The 16163-nt window shown below is 37.9% G+C and overlaps 2 protein-coding genes across 2 annotated transcripts; both read right to left on the bottom strand.

The window, feature by feature from the left end:
* Positions 1–110: 110 nt before the first annotated feature.
* On the bottom strand, positions 111–1242 carry LOC131927082 (protocadherin Fat 3-like). The gene is made up of 2 exons (XM_059282740.1): positions 1075–1242; positions 111–257 (listed from the first exon to the last, which is right to left on the bottom strand). The coding sequence occupies exons 1-2, from the start codon at positions 1213–1215 to the stop codon at positions 111–113; spliced, it is 288 nt and encodes a 95-aa protein (XP_059138723.1). The 5' UTR covers positions 1216–1242.
* A 5115-nt stretch (positions 1243–6357) lies between these two features.
* Positions 6358–15839, bottom strand: LOC131927081 (protocadherin alpha-6-like). Its single transcript, XM_059282739.1, has 4 exons — positions 15781–15839; positions 15471–15557; positions 8191–8453; positions 6358–6588 (listed from the first exon to the last, which is right to left on the bottom strand). The coding sequence occupies exons 2-4, from the start codon at positions 15535–15537 to the stop codon at positions 6358–6360; spliced, it is 561 nt and encodes a 186-aa protein (XP_059138722.1). The 5' UTR covers positions 15538–15557; positions 15781–15839.
* Between the last annotated feature and the right edge of the window lie 324 nt (positions 15840–16163).

The raw sequence follows: 16163 nt of genomic DNA, 5'->3' as shown, positions 1-16163 counted from the left end.
ACGCCGACTCCTAAGTGCTCAGTTTAAAAAATAACATGATTAATAAAAGTTGAGAATATTTAAAGACAAATTTTTAAAAAAAAATCCTCATACAATAGCTACGACGTTGTCTAGTGAAGTGTACCTGCAATGATTTTATAATTGACGACCCCACTTTTGTTGATGGTATCGACGTCAGAGCAGACGATTGTTTCTAGCACCGTGTTGAGGGCAGTGACCTCTTCTACGTCACGGATGATGTTGTAGGAACTGCAGTTCTGGGATAAAATATTCAGTGTTGTAGTATAGGACACATATATTTTAGGGCATATTTTAAGACATGACGTGACAAATATGCTGGCAAAGGGTAAACGATTGAACGAGTATATTGTAAAAATGTTGAAAGCTATGGACAAATGTGCAGAAAAAATGTCAGAAAAGGGACAATTATATTGAACATTTTTAAGAAATGGGACAATTATATTGGACGAAAGTTGTAAGAAATGTAACAACTATGTTTTCAAAATTATGAACAAGCTGAATTAAAGACTGTTTATGAAAATTCTTTTTATTAGGGGCAGAGGGAGGGCACTTGAAACCTTCGGGGGGGGGGGGGGAGGGGCTATATAAATAATTCTTGGTGGGGGGGGCACTAGTTAAAGTATATAAAGTATATACTTTCAATTTAAATTCAGTTTCGTTTCGGGGGGGGGTGGAGGCAGTCAAAGAGATGACTGAAAGAAACACTACATTTACATTAAGACGGAAGCATTGAAATAGCATTATTCATCTGTATAACTCCAAGCCAATTATCGAATAAGTTTTTTTTTTTTAGAGTTGTTACATTACACCTGTTCAATCTCTCATTAACATTGACCAAAAGCTTAAGGTGGCTGGGAATTGTGCTGACTATTTTACCCACTATTAGGAACTTCATTCTTATTTTAGTTTTGAAATTATAAATGTACCGCAGTATTATTATTTCGACTGGTAATAAAGTAAAACTAAGTTTTCCTACAACATTAGAACGCCGAGTTACTATAGCCTACAAAAATACACCCCTAGCTAGTTATACTGAGTAGTATAACAACATACCGGTGCGTTATCGTTATAGTCCTGCACTGTTATGGTCAGGGTCGAGGTGCTGCTCAGGACCTTGACAGGGTCCTCGTCGTAGGCCAACAACAGTAGGACATAGGACTGGGTCCTCTCGTAGTCCAGGCTGTTGATTAGCATGAGATCACCTGTTATATAGTCCACAGCGAACTTGTTCTCAGCGTTCCCACCTGGTGAGATATTGGTAGACTGTCTGTATATATATATATATATATATATATATATATATATATATATATATATATATATATATATATATATATATATATGTTACGGTCAAAGCCCGAAGTCGGCCAATGCTAGGATTGGCCGGCCAATCCGCGCATTGGCCAATATCGCCTCCCATAGGTCGGTCAAAGTCCGAAACTTTGCTTCATTTCGGCCTTTGGCCGGCCAATCCGCAGACTGGCCATTGTGGACCGGCCAAAGTCTGAAATAGCTCTTGATTTCGGCCTTTGGCCGGCCAGTCCCGGCCAGTCCGCGGACTGGCCATGGTGGACCGGCCAAAGTCTTAATTAGAAGATCATGAGCAGATTTTGGTTTTTTTATGCCGGTAGGATCATGAAATTAAGTCTTTATTGATTATTAATTAAAGTAAATGACAGAAACATTCAAATTTTTTATTGTACTATAGTCTCAATCAATCAATATTATCATTTGTTACAACAAGTTGAACTTTTATGGCATTTAGAATTACATAGCAGCTTGTTATTTTTACACTTGCAGCGATTTGTTGTACACTTGGTTGTGCAATTGCAGCGAGTGTAGCCTTGACCCCCCAGTCAATGATTGTGAAGATGCGATGAAGATGCGATGGTTCGTAGTGATTTTTCCTCAGTGCCAACTGACGACAATAAGAGCAGTTTTTCGTGAAGAATTGAAAACTCACTTCTAGCATACAGTTGTTTTAGAACACCATGTTCCGTTCCTAATTTGTAGAAACCGCCCTCGACGCTCATGACAACTGCAATCACGCTTCGGGGATCACCGCGACCTCTGTCAACATCTGGAACACGGATGCCTACATTGTCACCCACTTCACCATCTTTAAATTTTGTATTTGATGTTTTAAGCATCTTAGCACCTTGATTTTGCAAGCCAGTATGAGCTGCTGACCTGTGTTCCATGATGTCTTGTTTGTTGTGACACAATCTGCAGGTAATGTTCCCTCCGTACCCTTCGTCTGCTTCATTGGGTATTCCACAAATAGCATGCACATCGTTGCCACAGGATCCACAAGAATGAGCTGCACTACAATGTTTTTCACAAACTATACAGAATCTATTGGCCACATTATTGTCACGCAACTGATCTGGACGTTCCGCCACGGCAGCAGATGTGTTAGCTGAGGATGTCGTTGCATTTATGGCAACCTCCATTTCTTGTTCAATGTTCTCAAGATCTTCCTCAGTAACTATTTTATTGAGAGCCTCTCTTAGTAGATTTGAAGTGCTAAGTCCCACTTTTGCTTTGCATCCAAACAAGGCTTCGTATAGTGATTGTTGGATTCCTTGATGAAAAGAACGATTTTTCATAAATTAAATGAATTTGAGACTCTCAGCCCAATGAGCTGATTCATTTGTTTGCATCCATGTCATCATCATGTTTTAAACATCTAGGAACGCGGAAAAGTCTTTTGAACGTTCCGTCTTGTTGCACGTGGTCGGCGACGCCGACTGTCTTTGATTTTGTTCTTTGATGATTGTCTCACCTCGTCATCATGGAGGAGGCTGTCACATACAGTTGTAGCCCATATATGGAAACTAACATGAATTAACATTTTTTTCTTTTGACAGCCATTTGCTATGTCTGTCTCTTGGTCTGGCAGCCCTTTTGATCCATGTCACCTTGCATATAGAATGCTATACAAACAAGAGCTAAACAATACGTTACTCACAATGAAACGGCACCCAGAATAATTAAAACGCGATCACAACTTAGTCTAGATACAACATTGGCCAGGACATCCCGGCCAATGCGCGCATTGGCCGGCCAATGTACAAAATACGGTGTCAAGTTTAAGTACTTCGGACTTTGGCCAGTACGTCCCGGCCAGTGCGCGCATTGGCCGGCCAATGTACGAAATACGATCTTAGTTGTAAGTTCTTCGGGCTTTGGCCAAGAGAGCCGGCCAATCCGCGCATTGGCCGGCCAATCCGGGGTTTGGCCGCACTTCGGGCTTTGACCGTAACATATATATATATACTAGGCATACTGCCTAGCTTCGCTTAGGTTTTCAAAAAAGATGAGAAATTGAATGATTAATTAATAGGTGATTGGCTGTTATGTTAAATACTTAGGAGCTAAATTTATACAGTGGGGTATTTTTTGTACCCATAGATTGATGGAATATTCGCAAACTTATTGCTCGCAAGGTTATTTGAACTGAAAGGGCTTTCATAAAAATTATCAATCCAATATTATATTAAATTACTTTTGCAATTAATTTTACAATTTCAATACAATACAAAACTTAATTTATAACAAAATATCCATTTAAAACAATGCTATACTTTATGGTTTTTGTTTTTTCTTAAAAAGAGTATACAAAATATTAAAAAATTATTACATTAAAAAGTTACCTCCCCTGCTTATAGACGCAATAGAGCTCATATAAAGAGAATTTCACTCGCGGTCACTTTTTAGCCCTCGTCGAGGGCTTTGAGTGAAACCGACATGTCTGCCCTACGGCCAAGCCATTTACCTATAAGCATGCCAAAACTTAGCCAGATGTAAAGTGGGCAAGTGCCCTAAAATCCGTTTTGAAATCACCCTCTGTTTTCCCCATAAAATACAAAGATTATATAGGGAAATACGACTGGTCAGTTTTGACCCATTTCCCGATTTTCCCCGGACAGGGGGAGTTTTTTGTGACACCCCAAGGCGTTCTCCTACCACCTCACAAAATATCAAGGGGGGTCGTGGGAGGAAAAATTTGTTCGTAATAGAGCTCATATAAAGAGAATTTCACTCGCGGTCACTTTTTAGCCCTCGTCGAGGGCTTTGAGTGAAACCGACATGTCTGCCCTACGGCCAAGCCATTTACCTATAAGCATGCCAAAACTTAGCCAGATGTAAAGTGGGCAAGTGCCCTAAAATCCGTTTTGAAATCACCCTCTGTTTTTCCCATAAAATACAAAGATTATATAGGGAAATACGACTGGTCAGTTTTGACCCATTTCCCGATTTTCCCCGGACAGGGCGAGTTTTTTGTGACACCCCAAGGCGTTCTCCTACCACCTCACAAAATATCAAGGGGGGTCGTGGGAGGAAAAATTTGTTCGTAATAGAGCTCATATAAAGAGAATTTCACTCGCGGTCACTTTTTAGCCCACGTCGAAGGCTTTGAGTGAAACCGACATGTCTGCCCTACGGCCAAGCCATTTACCTATAAGCATGCCAAAACTTAGCCAGATGTAAAGTGGGCAAGTGCCCTAAAATCCGTTTTGAAATCACCCTCTGTTTTTCCCATAAAATACAAAGATTATATAGGGAAATACGACTGGTCAGTTTTGACCCATTTAACGAAATTTCCTGGACATGGCGAGTTTTTTGTGACACCCCAAGGCGTTTTCCCACCACCTCACAAAATTTCAAGGGGGGTCGTCGGAGGAAATTGTTTTTCGTAATAGAGCTCATATAAAGAGAATTTCACTCGCGGTCACTTTTTAGCCCTCGTCGAGGGCTTTGAGTGAAACCGACAGTTTTCCCTAAAGGTCAAGCCATTTACCTAAGAGCATGCCAAAACTTAGCCAGATGTAAAGAGGGCAAGTGCCCTAAAATCCGTTTTGAAATGACCCTCTGTTTTCCCCATAAAATACAAAGATTATATAGGGAAATACGACTGGTCAGTTTTGACCCATTTAACGATTTTTCCTGGACATGGCGAGTTTTTTGTGACGCCCCAAAGCATTTTCCTACCACCTCACAAAATATCAAGGGGGGTCGTCGAAGGAAAAAAAATTTCGTAATAGAGCTCATATAAAGAGAATTTCACTCGCGGTCACTTTTTAGCCCTCGTCGAGGGCTTTGAGTGAAACCGACAGTTTTCTCTAAAGATCAAGCCATTTACCTAAGAGCATGCAAAAAATTAGCCAGATGTAAAGAGGGCAAGTGCCCTAAAATCCGTTTTGAAATGACCCTCTGTTTTCCCCATAAAATACAAAGATTATATAGGGAAATACGACTGGTCAGTTTTGACCCATTTCCCGATTTTTCCTGGACATGGCGAGTTTTTTGTGACACCCCAAAGCATTTTCCCACCACCTCACAAAATATCAAGGGGGGTCGTCGAAGGAAAAAAATTTTCGTAATAGAGCTCATATAAAGAGAATTTCACTCGCGGTCACTTTTTAGCCCTCGTCGAGGGCTTTGAGTGAAACCGACAGTTTTCTCTAAAGATCAAGCCATTTACCTAAGAGCATGCAAAAAATTAGCCAGATGTAAAGTGGGTAAGGGCCCTAAAATCCGTTTTGAAATCACCCTCTGTTTTTCCCTTAAAATACAAAGATTATATAGGGAAATACGACTGGTCAGTTTTGACCCATTTAACGAATTTTCCTGGACATGGCGAGTTTTTTGTGACACCCCAAGGCGTTCTCCTACCACCTCACAAAATTTCAAGGGGGGGGGGGTCGTCGGAGGAAATTTTTTGTCGTAAAATAGCCCATATAAGGCGCCGGTCAGTCGAGGTCAGTTTTGACCCCTTCTCCGTAGAGTTTTCGGCTAACCGTCACCGGCCCTCGTGTTCTATCGCCCCAAAGCACCATCGTGCCAAATTTGACGCGCCTACGGCGCCGGGAAGTGCCCTATCGGGCACTTGACCACTTTGCTTTATATATATAGATATATGTATATAATGATGATAGAATGGCTTGTCTGTTTTTGCTAAAGATAAATTCTAGAACTTTTTATTTTTCATTTTTTTGCCACCAACACTAACAACTCCACCTACATATACTTTGATGCATTTGTTTAATACCCGGACCAAAAAAGACACAGATTGATCTGTTAAGTCATGTTTTAAATTACTTAATCCCGATGGTTTTGCTTAAGAAATCAAGTTTGTTACTTTTCTGCTTTTAAAAGTGCATTTAAAAACTTTTTTAGTGGTTTCTTTTTGTGTATTTGTTTTATGAAACATGAACCTATTGATAATTTCGTCAGACAAACTCAGTGATTTTTTTTTTCTGACTAAAAATCACTGATTACTTTGGGAAACACGCTCGGTGATTATCTCACTGAATATCTTACTGATTATTATCAGACATACTCACCGATAATTTTGACATATGGGATGTCATGTCCAGAGCCGGGCAGGTCAAGGTCATCCAGGGTGCATGAGGTCAGCACGGTGCCCAGCTTGGTGCTCTCGGAAACGGTCAGTTTGCTGGACGGCAGGACGATGAATGGTGTGTTGTCGTTGATGGACTTGATCACCACAAACACCGTCACCACGGTGGTGCCATCTTTGTCTTTTACCAGAACCCGCATCTTACAGATAAAACTCAGATATTAACGTCTGGTTAGTTGCAGATAAAACTCAGGTATTAACGTCTGGTTAGTTGCAGATAAAACTCAGGTATTAACGTCTGGTTAGTTGCAGATAAAACTCAGGTATTAACGTCTGGTTAGTTGCAGATAAAACTCAGATATTAACGTCTGGTTAGTTGCAGATAAAACTCAGATATTAACGTCTGGTTAATTTGCAGATAAAACTCAGGTATTAACGTCTGGTTAGTTGCAGATAAAACTCAGATATTAACGTCTGGTTAGTTGCAGATAAAACTCAGATATTAACGTCTGGTTAGTTGCAGATAAAACTCAGATATTAACGTCTGGTTAGTTGCAGATAAAACTCAGATATTAACGTCTGGTTAGTTGCAGATAAAACTTAGGTATTAACGTCTGGTTAATTTGCATATAAAACTCAGATATTAACGTCTGGTTAGTTGCAGATAAAACTCAGATATTAACGTCTGGTTAATTTGCAGATAAAACTCAGATATTAACGTCTGGTTAGTTGCAGATAAAACTCAGATATTAACGTCTGGTTAGTTGCAGATAAAACTCAGATATTAACGTCTGGTTAGTTGCAGATAAAACTCAGATATTAACGTCTGGTTAGTTGCAGATAAAACTCAGGTATTAACGTCTGGTTAGTTGCAGATAAAACTCAGATATTAACGTCTGGTTAGTTGCAGATAAAACTCAGATATTAACGTCTGGTTAGTTGCAGATAAAACTCAGATATTAACGTCTGGTTAGTTGCAGATAAAACTCAGATATTAACGTCTGGTTAGTTGCAGATAAAACTCAGAATAAACGTCTGGTTAGTTGCAGATAAAACTCAGATATTAACGTCTGGTTAGTTGCAGATAAAACTCAGAATAAACGTCTGGTTAGTTGCAGATAAAACTCAGATATTAACGTCTGGTTAGTTGCAGATAAAACTCAGATATTAACGTCTGGTTAGTTGCAGATAAAACTCAGAATAAACGTCTGGTTAGTTTAGTCTTTCACAAGAAACAACATCTTATAGATAAAACTCAGATATTAATTTCTGATTAGTTTTACACAATAATTTCTTATCCGTTTTGCTTTAGTATTATACATCTCTCTTTTTATTATTGCTCTATCAAGTAAAAAGAAAAGCATATGAATATTGTTGTGAATGGACTTAGTTTTATTGAATGAGTTTGAGAGTATGCGTGTAGTGGAATGTGTATTAACCCTTCATTTCATGTTGTATCAATAAAAGATGTTGAGGGTTTGAGAGTATGCCTGAAGTGGAATGCGTTTTAATAAAAGATGGTGAATGTGCCGATGCAAGGAAGGATATGACGTGGGAGAGTATGGGTTTTGTTGTCAGGGGAAATAGTTTAGTCAGTCTTAGTCTACGTCTAGTCGCGTTAGAGTGTGAAAGTCTTCGTAGAGTCTGTCGTAGATTTAGTCGTGTGTAATGTATGTAATAAAAGACGGAAATGTATCAATGTCATTCTGTCTTATTTTCTATTGGATCATCGTTGTATTTGTATCTTTCAAGCATCGACCCTGTCCAGATCCTCACTACATAACACATAAATGCTGACTTACTGTGTATGGACTGGCGTAGTTGGAGGTGCCAGACAACTTGTACTCGGCGTCCGCCAGTTTGTTCAACGTGAGCACCCCCGTGACGGAGCTCAGGGCGAACTGCGAGTCGAAGTTGCCGCCGCCGTTGATGTCCCAGCTGTAGGTGATGACGTTGTTGTCGACGTCACTACAGCTCAGGCGCAGCACCGTGTTGCCTATCTTGCCAGGTTCCGTCACGGTGGCCGAGTAGTAGCTCTTAGGGCACTTGGGGCGGTTCTGGCATTCTGTGGACACAATGGGGTTAAAACATAGGCGTCTGCGGAATTTTTTCTATGAGGGGGGTCAGTTTTATATTTGCATATGTATGATTTATGTCCATAAAAATAAACGGCTGGTATATTTGTACGAATTTATACTCCGCATTTTAATAAGGTACATATTTCGATTCAGTATTTTAAATGCTAGGCAATAATGTTCTTTAACCAAGGGAAAAAAAAACTGAAAAAAAAGATGGATGGGGCACGTCCGAAGAATGAATCCAGGAATGACGCTAAACTGGACACCTCAAGGGAAAAGAAAGCAGGGTGGACAAGGGAGAGGCGCACAGCGGGGAAGCAGCTGGCAGAGGTAGGACTGTCATGGGGGACTGCCAAGAACATTACTGGTGACCGACAAAATTGGAAGGTGCTTTCTGTTGCGGCCCCATGCGTCTTGGGCACAAAAGTGAAAAGATGATGAAGTGTACGATTGATGTCAATCTTATATTTTAAATACTAGTTGATTATTTAGCCAAAATCATTTAGGACAGCTTCTGCGTGCTTAACATCAGGTTGGTAGTTTTTGCCATTAATATCGGGCAAAAATAAATCTCTTCCATCTAATGTAAACTCACGGTATGTAAAGGTATTGGGTTGGTACTTGGTTTCAATCAAATCTATATCTACTGTATGGCAAGGTATTGAGGGGGTGGGGGTAGAACAACACGAAGCAGCTTCACAGTAACGTATGTAAAACAATCCACAAACGCAACAGCTGAGATTGTGAGTATTTAACACGAGAGGCACCAAGAATGGAAAAGGACAAGGGGGAGGACAGAAAATGGATCAAAACGACACTTGTGTCTGCCACATAGGTAGAAGATAATGAAAACATTACTGGAAATATATCTTTTATACGTGTTACCGGCAAAGTGAGAAACATGGACATCTGTTTTGCCTGTAATGCGCCTGTAAAAACCCCAACTTTCAATTCCGCTAAGGGTTTATTGTTAGATTTAGGGTCGATTTGTAATAGAAAGTTGGGTAATGTCTTACTCCAGCTGTTTAAACGAGGGTAATATACATGTGGTTAATTGACATTGTAGGGGGGGAGGTTTAATGTCGTGAGTTAATTGATCTCAGAGATAATATATGGGGTTCAATTAACTCGGGGAAAATATATCGGGGGGGGGGGGGGTTAATTACCTCAGGGAAAATCTCGATATTTAAGGAGGTAGGCTACGGTAAAAAACAACTTTTTTAATACTCGTTAGGAAACAATTGTTTCTCTATAGATGTTTTAAGGTACATCTGCATGTGTGTTTCCACTAAAACAAAATTGGTAGAAAAATCTTGGTAACTATGACAACGGCGGCTATCTTGAAAAATTAACCCCTTCGCAGGTTTTCCATCATTAATAAAATATTAAATTTTAAGCCTAATAAATAATGAATTCATAATCTTCGTCCACATTTTAGGGTACTCAGCTAAAAAAATTTAGTGTATACCTTTAAACTAATTTTTTATGAATTTTCAAATTGTGGGTCCGATAAAACCAAAATTCCCCAAAATTAAGTGTTTTGAACGGACACAAATTTTGACAATTCATAATTAAGAGAAATAGGCCTAAAATGAAAGGAGTCTGGGAAACTGCTTTCTTAATCAGTGCATGCCCAAACAGAAAAACTAAATGCCTTTCACGTGTGAAAATACCGCATATATTAATTTGAACATGCCAATTAAATAAAAGGACTCATATACCACAGTCACAATTGTTGAGATCTTACAGCCATCAGTATTTTTCTAAATTAAGAGTTACAAGTTAGTTTGATTAATAGGAACATAAATAAGACAAAAACATAGTTAACTAAGTCTGTGTTATTTTTGTGTCTGTCAAATTTAGGAATTCCTTCACGACTCAATATAATAAAAACAACTTTACAACCAAAGTGCTAAATTTATTTTAAAATTTAAAATAATAACCCACCAACTTTTTAGTCAGCTTATTATATCTATGTTCGTGTATTATATCAAGTCAATATGCTAATTTTGGCGCTTATAATCGCGACAGATTTTAATGACTGTATATATTGATACCAGTCCATAGTCTACGGGTCACTGTAAGTTCGCTTTTGATCTTATTTTAAAGGGGCCGATCGTGTACGTTCTCCGGCTGAAAGAAATTTGTCGTTCGATTGATTCCATTCACAGAAACTAACAGTTTATGTATTCGTACCAGCTGGACTCTCTACCCCATACATAAACGAGTCACAGGTTTGGTCAATATAACCGCGGAAGATTGTGGGACATCGGTTTGTTAAAATAACTTGGCAAAAATTCTCGTATTCCTGCTTTATGTCTGAATATATATACAAACAATTGCTTTATGTTCGAGCTAGGCGTTGGGTAGGTTTTATGGCCCTGTTTTGAGCCAATATCGGTTGTTTGAAATCTGAAATCTGGGTTACAAAACTTTCCACTGATTTTTTATTAAAATACACACTGAGAATGTTTGTGAACTGCTTAAGTTTTGGGAAATGTTTAGGGGAGTGGTGGGAGTAAAAGAGGGCGATTAATTTAAATGTTCTCTCGTCTTCTTAACTTTCAAGATCTAGAACTACATCAAGTAAAACACAAGGAACTGTGTAATTTGGCCTACATGCTTTTCCATTAGTATAGAAAAAATATCAATTTTCAAACTGTTAAATGTGAAAAAAAAAAGATTTTTTTTTGTTTAATTTACGACTTAATACATATAGGCAATATTATATTTTCAAAATTATATTTTAATATTTTTTATTTACAGAATTAATTATAACTAATTAATTTAACCTGTATTTAACATTTGTAATATGTATGACTATCCCTATAGATGGTACAACACAAGTGATAATTTTTTGATGTGTTCAAATGTGGACATAGATGTAAGGATGGAAACAAACCTACACGATGTTGATCATTTTACTTAAGTCGTTTATTCATAACTAAATGATACATTTCCTTTCTTTGGGGCAGAGGCGTAGCGAGGGAGGGGGGGCGGGGGGTGCGTACCGCACCGGGTGACACCATTTAGGGTGGTGACACCAAGGCAAAAAATAGTAAAAATATATAGAAACAAATTGGAGAGGAGGGGGGGGTGCAAATCGAAAATTGAAAGTTTGTCCCCGGGAAGAGTCGCTATGCCTCGGGGGGTGACACCTTTAAGCGCCGCACCGGGTGGCACCAGACCTCGCTACGCCACTGCTTTGGGGTCCTTGTCCAACATAATCCATCGATTAGAAAATGTCCAATCCATCGTTAATTTCTTTTCATGGTTTGTTTATCTGCTGTTCATTGTCCACAGAGGCGAGGCCTAGAGATTGAACTCTGGCCTGCTAACCCGAAAGTCTCGAGTTTGAATCCGGGTCCAAGTCAGTAGAATATCCCTGAGTCTAACCAACTTTGAAGGGTACCAAACTCACGTTAGGGTAAGTAAAGGCGGCTGGGCATTGCTACAAATGCCGAGGTGACAGAATCATGTGAACTCCGTGGATCGTCAGGTACGAAAAGAAAATTGTGTGGTGTTTTCTGTCTTACAGATATATTTTAATACATTTTCTTAGGTATCTTTTGATGTAATTCTGGATTATACTTGTTTCTCTGTTGTTCTCCGCGTTTTAAATCCGTATGAGTATTCATTTGGGAGTGAAAGATTTTATTTTAGTTTTCTAATAAAAATGATGGCCTAAGATTGGAAATGCTGGTCGGGTTATGTTTCTTCTGCTGATGACTTTGTTCCACCCGAAACATTGACTATACTCCCTAAATATATATTTTTCTGGTTCTCTAGTTTACATCACCGTTTTATTTGTGGTTAATTTAAAAAAACAGATGATACAATAGGCATGAAAGGTCTATGTAATCATACTAAATTATTTTTAAAAAATCTTTTTAAAAATATGGCAAGTGATAAAATTATTGTTACATTTAAAAATTGAAAGCTGTTTGGGAACCATCGATCACAATCATTTTCATATTTTTTGTATTGAATATAAGCCGTTGAAAAGCCGTTTAGAATTATTTTATCAATTCAAATATTTTTTTTAAAAGCGACTAATCCAAATTAAAAATAAAAGTGTTTACTAAATTACTACTATATTATTATTTATTATTTGTTTGACTGTTTCTAGCCTTAATGAAACTGGAAATAATTTTTGTCCTTGTTACACAATTGTTATAAAATATTCAATTTTGGTTAAAAAATATGCTTTCTAGCCACAAACATGTTGAACCATTTGGAACCAGTTTTTCAAGTAAAATATTTGGCGCTCTATCTATTAATTAAAAATTACTATTGTCAAAGTCAACCACCCACTGTTCACATCGCTCTTAATTTAGACGACGAAAGTCTATCTAAGCTTTATCTAAGATGTGGTTTTTATAGACTGTTTGTGCCTGCCGTGGTCACAAATGAAACTCAAGTGGTTTTAATTATTACATCTCAAGACAGTTTTTAACTTTATTAACTATCACTAACAAATTTTAATCATATTCTGTTTATAACTAAAAATTGTGTACGTTGACTTTTTATTTTGTTTAATGGTCTACGTTGTTCAGTGGCGTAGGCAGGGGGGTGGGGGTAAGGATGTTACAACACCCCCATGGACCCCTCTTTAAAAAAAATTGTTTATTGTCATAATAACATGGTTACTTATTTAAATCTATTTCTCAATCAGTATAATGTATAATTGAATATGTATGTTTAGAACCATCATCTAAAAACTGACGCTATATTCACTCGGAGTTGGTTATTCCCCCCCCCCCCACCTCACACCACAATTGTGTAGAGCGACATTAATGTCACACCTAGGTATACACTGGGTTGGATAGTTGACCTAAAATGACAGTGGTGAATGAAGTTGAACCTCACCCTCATCCCTCCAAACCCACCACTTAACATCTGTTAAGTACATTTGGGAAAACGAGTAATGAGGTACCAAGTACAATGGCGCCAGAATCATAGCTTTCGAAACGTAAAACTCTGTTAATATTGTTTTTGCAATTACCAGTAAAAAGGTGTGTGAGCAATACAGTGATCTAACCCATACCTTATCATTATGTTATAAAATTATCTTTAAAGAACACACAAAGCAGTAGCGGTCATTGTTTTGGTTGAAGTATGTGTATTTTTTTTTAAAGTGATAAATTGTTTTGTTTTGTCGACCTACATTGTGTGTTTTTTCTTCTTTCTTCAGAGTACTACTTTCAATTTATTTTACATCATAGCGAAACAAATACATACAGCTAGTATATATATATATATATATATATATATATATATATATATATATATATATATATATATATATATATATATATATATATATATATATATATATATATATATATATATATATATATTGATGGGAAAAATTGAACCTCCCCCCCTTCCCCCAGTGAGACGATTCTGGCTAGGCCACTGACGTTGTTGTTCTAATATTTTAAAAAATAATATTAGATACCCATACATATTTTTTAGCCTCACTCCATAGAGCAGTAAGGGGAGAGTGCTATATATTAGCGTTTAACAGGTGTGTGTGTGTGTGTTTGTGTGTGTGTGGATACTTCTGTACCTTCCTAGTTTCATCTGACCCGACTTGAGACATGCTACCATCAATCACTCTAGAATCTCCTACGGATTCGAGTCAGTTACATATCAACCATGTGTGTGATCCAGTTGTTACGTCCGGGTTAAGTTCAACGCAGAAAACGATGCGTGGTCTCAACTCTCCACATTACACAGTAGCCCTCGCCCTAACCGCTACCAACTAACCCCTTGTAATCATTCCCTCCAGAAGTAATACTGCATTCAACCTTGGGATAACAATACTCTAGGGTAAACTCAACTCACACACGCACTCTCCCCTAATTCTAGATTATTCTAACCTATTTCTAATTAACCTAAAACTGACCCGTAACACTGGTGCCCCCCCCCCCCCCCCCCCCGACATACTTATCATCCCAGGAAGCAACTTCGATAATTTCGAGTATACAGCATATGGGTATATTTCCTTCCACCTTTTTACGTTCTCGTATATACGAAGTATAGAGAAAGTCTTGTAATCGTGCAAAAAAAATCGAGATTTTTTACAAATCTCGACGTTTTACACATCATTGATACGGAAAAACATAATTTTGCAATCTTGTCCGTATGTCTGTGTGTCTGTCTGTCTGTCTGTCTGTGTGTGTGTCTGTCCGTATGTAAACACGATTACTTGAGTACCGTTACAGCTAGGTTGATGAAATTTTATATATAAGTATTTTATCAAAATCGTAGATCCGTATCAACTTTTGAGCGATTTCCGATAACCAGAAGTGGTACTTTTCCTACTTTGAGTTTTTCAAAAGCCTATAACTTGAGTACTATTTCAAATAGATAAATGAAATTTCACATGTAAGTAAAAGATCTAATTCTCTACCTTCTGTTAAATTTTGAGTAATTTCCGGTGACCGGAAGTAGTAATTTACGCTACTTCCGATTTCTCAAAAAACTAATGTAAATTTTTAAAGTACTAATAATATTGCGCACTATTATGCACTTTTTTATTTGGCGTTCACTTGGTGTGCAATTCTTTTGTCTACGAGATTTTATTCTATTTTTAAAACTTTAAGTAATTAAAATGGATTAAAAATCATGTCTATAGCCCGATTTCCCATCCCCTGTTATTTTATATAAGAATTTTCGAGAAAGTTTAGGGGAGATCACTCCCGGTTTATTTTTTTTTTACTTTCTAAACTGGTTATATAAATATTTTTTTTAACTGAATGCAAGGATAGCACGATTAGCACGCTGTCAAAAATAACTTTAACTAACGGGAGACACGTTCTCCTCCCCCCCCCCCCCCCCCACCTTCCGCTACTTTCCCAGCAGACCCCTTCTGTCTTCGCCACTGAAGTTGACTAATACAGAAATCCCCCACTGTATTGTGAGAAACGAACATAACACGCAAACGGTTTGAGAACCGTTAGTATAATACGAATATTAAAACAATAACTAAAACGTACCTGAGGTATGAATTAAAACAATCATGAAACAAATCCGTATCCATAGTGAGAATGTCCCTATATCCATCACGTACAGTTCTCCAGCTTCTAGGAAAGAAATTAAAAACGCAAATTAAGACTTAAATAACTCCGGTCGTTATTTTAAAAAAAAAAAAAATTTAAAACTCACAACAGTCTTGTGACTATTGTTTACATCTATTACTTTTGTAAAACTAATTCTCGTAATATATAGTATTTATTTTCTAATATAAACAAAGATGCGGTGAAAAATATTTAAGAAATGAAAGTAATTAACTCTATACAACATTACCTCCTTATACTTCAGTGTGTCACCATCGTGTAGAACAATGTATCTGACTGGACCACAATTTTCAAATATCCACAAAAAGCTTGTAACTTCTGTGTGTCTTTCCTCTGTGTCCGGATTCCAATTGCCAAATCTGTGTATATATGTATATCTGTCTTCTCTGTGTCTCTCCTCTGTGTCTAGATTCCTATCGCCTATTCTCCACCAACATATATGTGATCTTCTGGCAGTCTATCACAGCTGTACTTTACTCCACCATAGAATTCTCAGCCTTTAACCCCTTGTGTCCCATTCCTTAACCCGTCACGTCCCACGTGATCCAGCAATATGTATCTTGACGACACCATTCGTCTACTTCCTGCGCCGCTCCCTCCCCCTTTTCTTTT

The sequence above is a fragment of the Physella acuta genome, unplaced genomic scaffold, assembly GCF_028476545.2.
Source record: "Physella acuta isolate Inbredline_101_S28 unplaced genomic scaffold, ASM2847654v3 ptg001372l, whole genome shotgun sequence".
In the NCBI taxonomy this organism is placed as follows: domain Eukaryota; kingdom Metazoa; phylum Mollusca; class Gastropoda; family Physidae; genus Physella; species Physella acuta.
The sequence above is the reverse complement of the archived record's forward strand: the minus strand, read 5'-3'. Positions and strand labels throughout refer to the sequence as shown.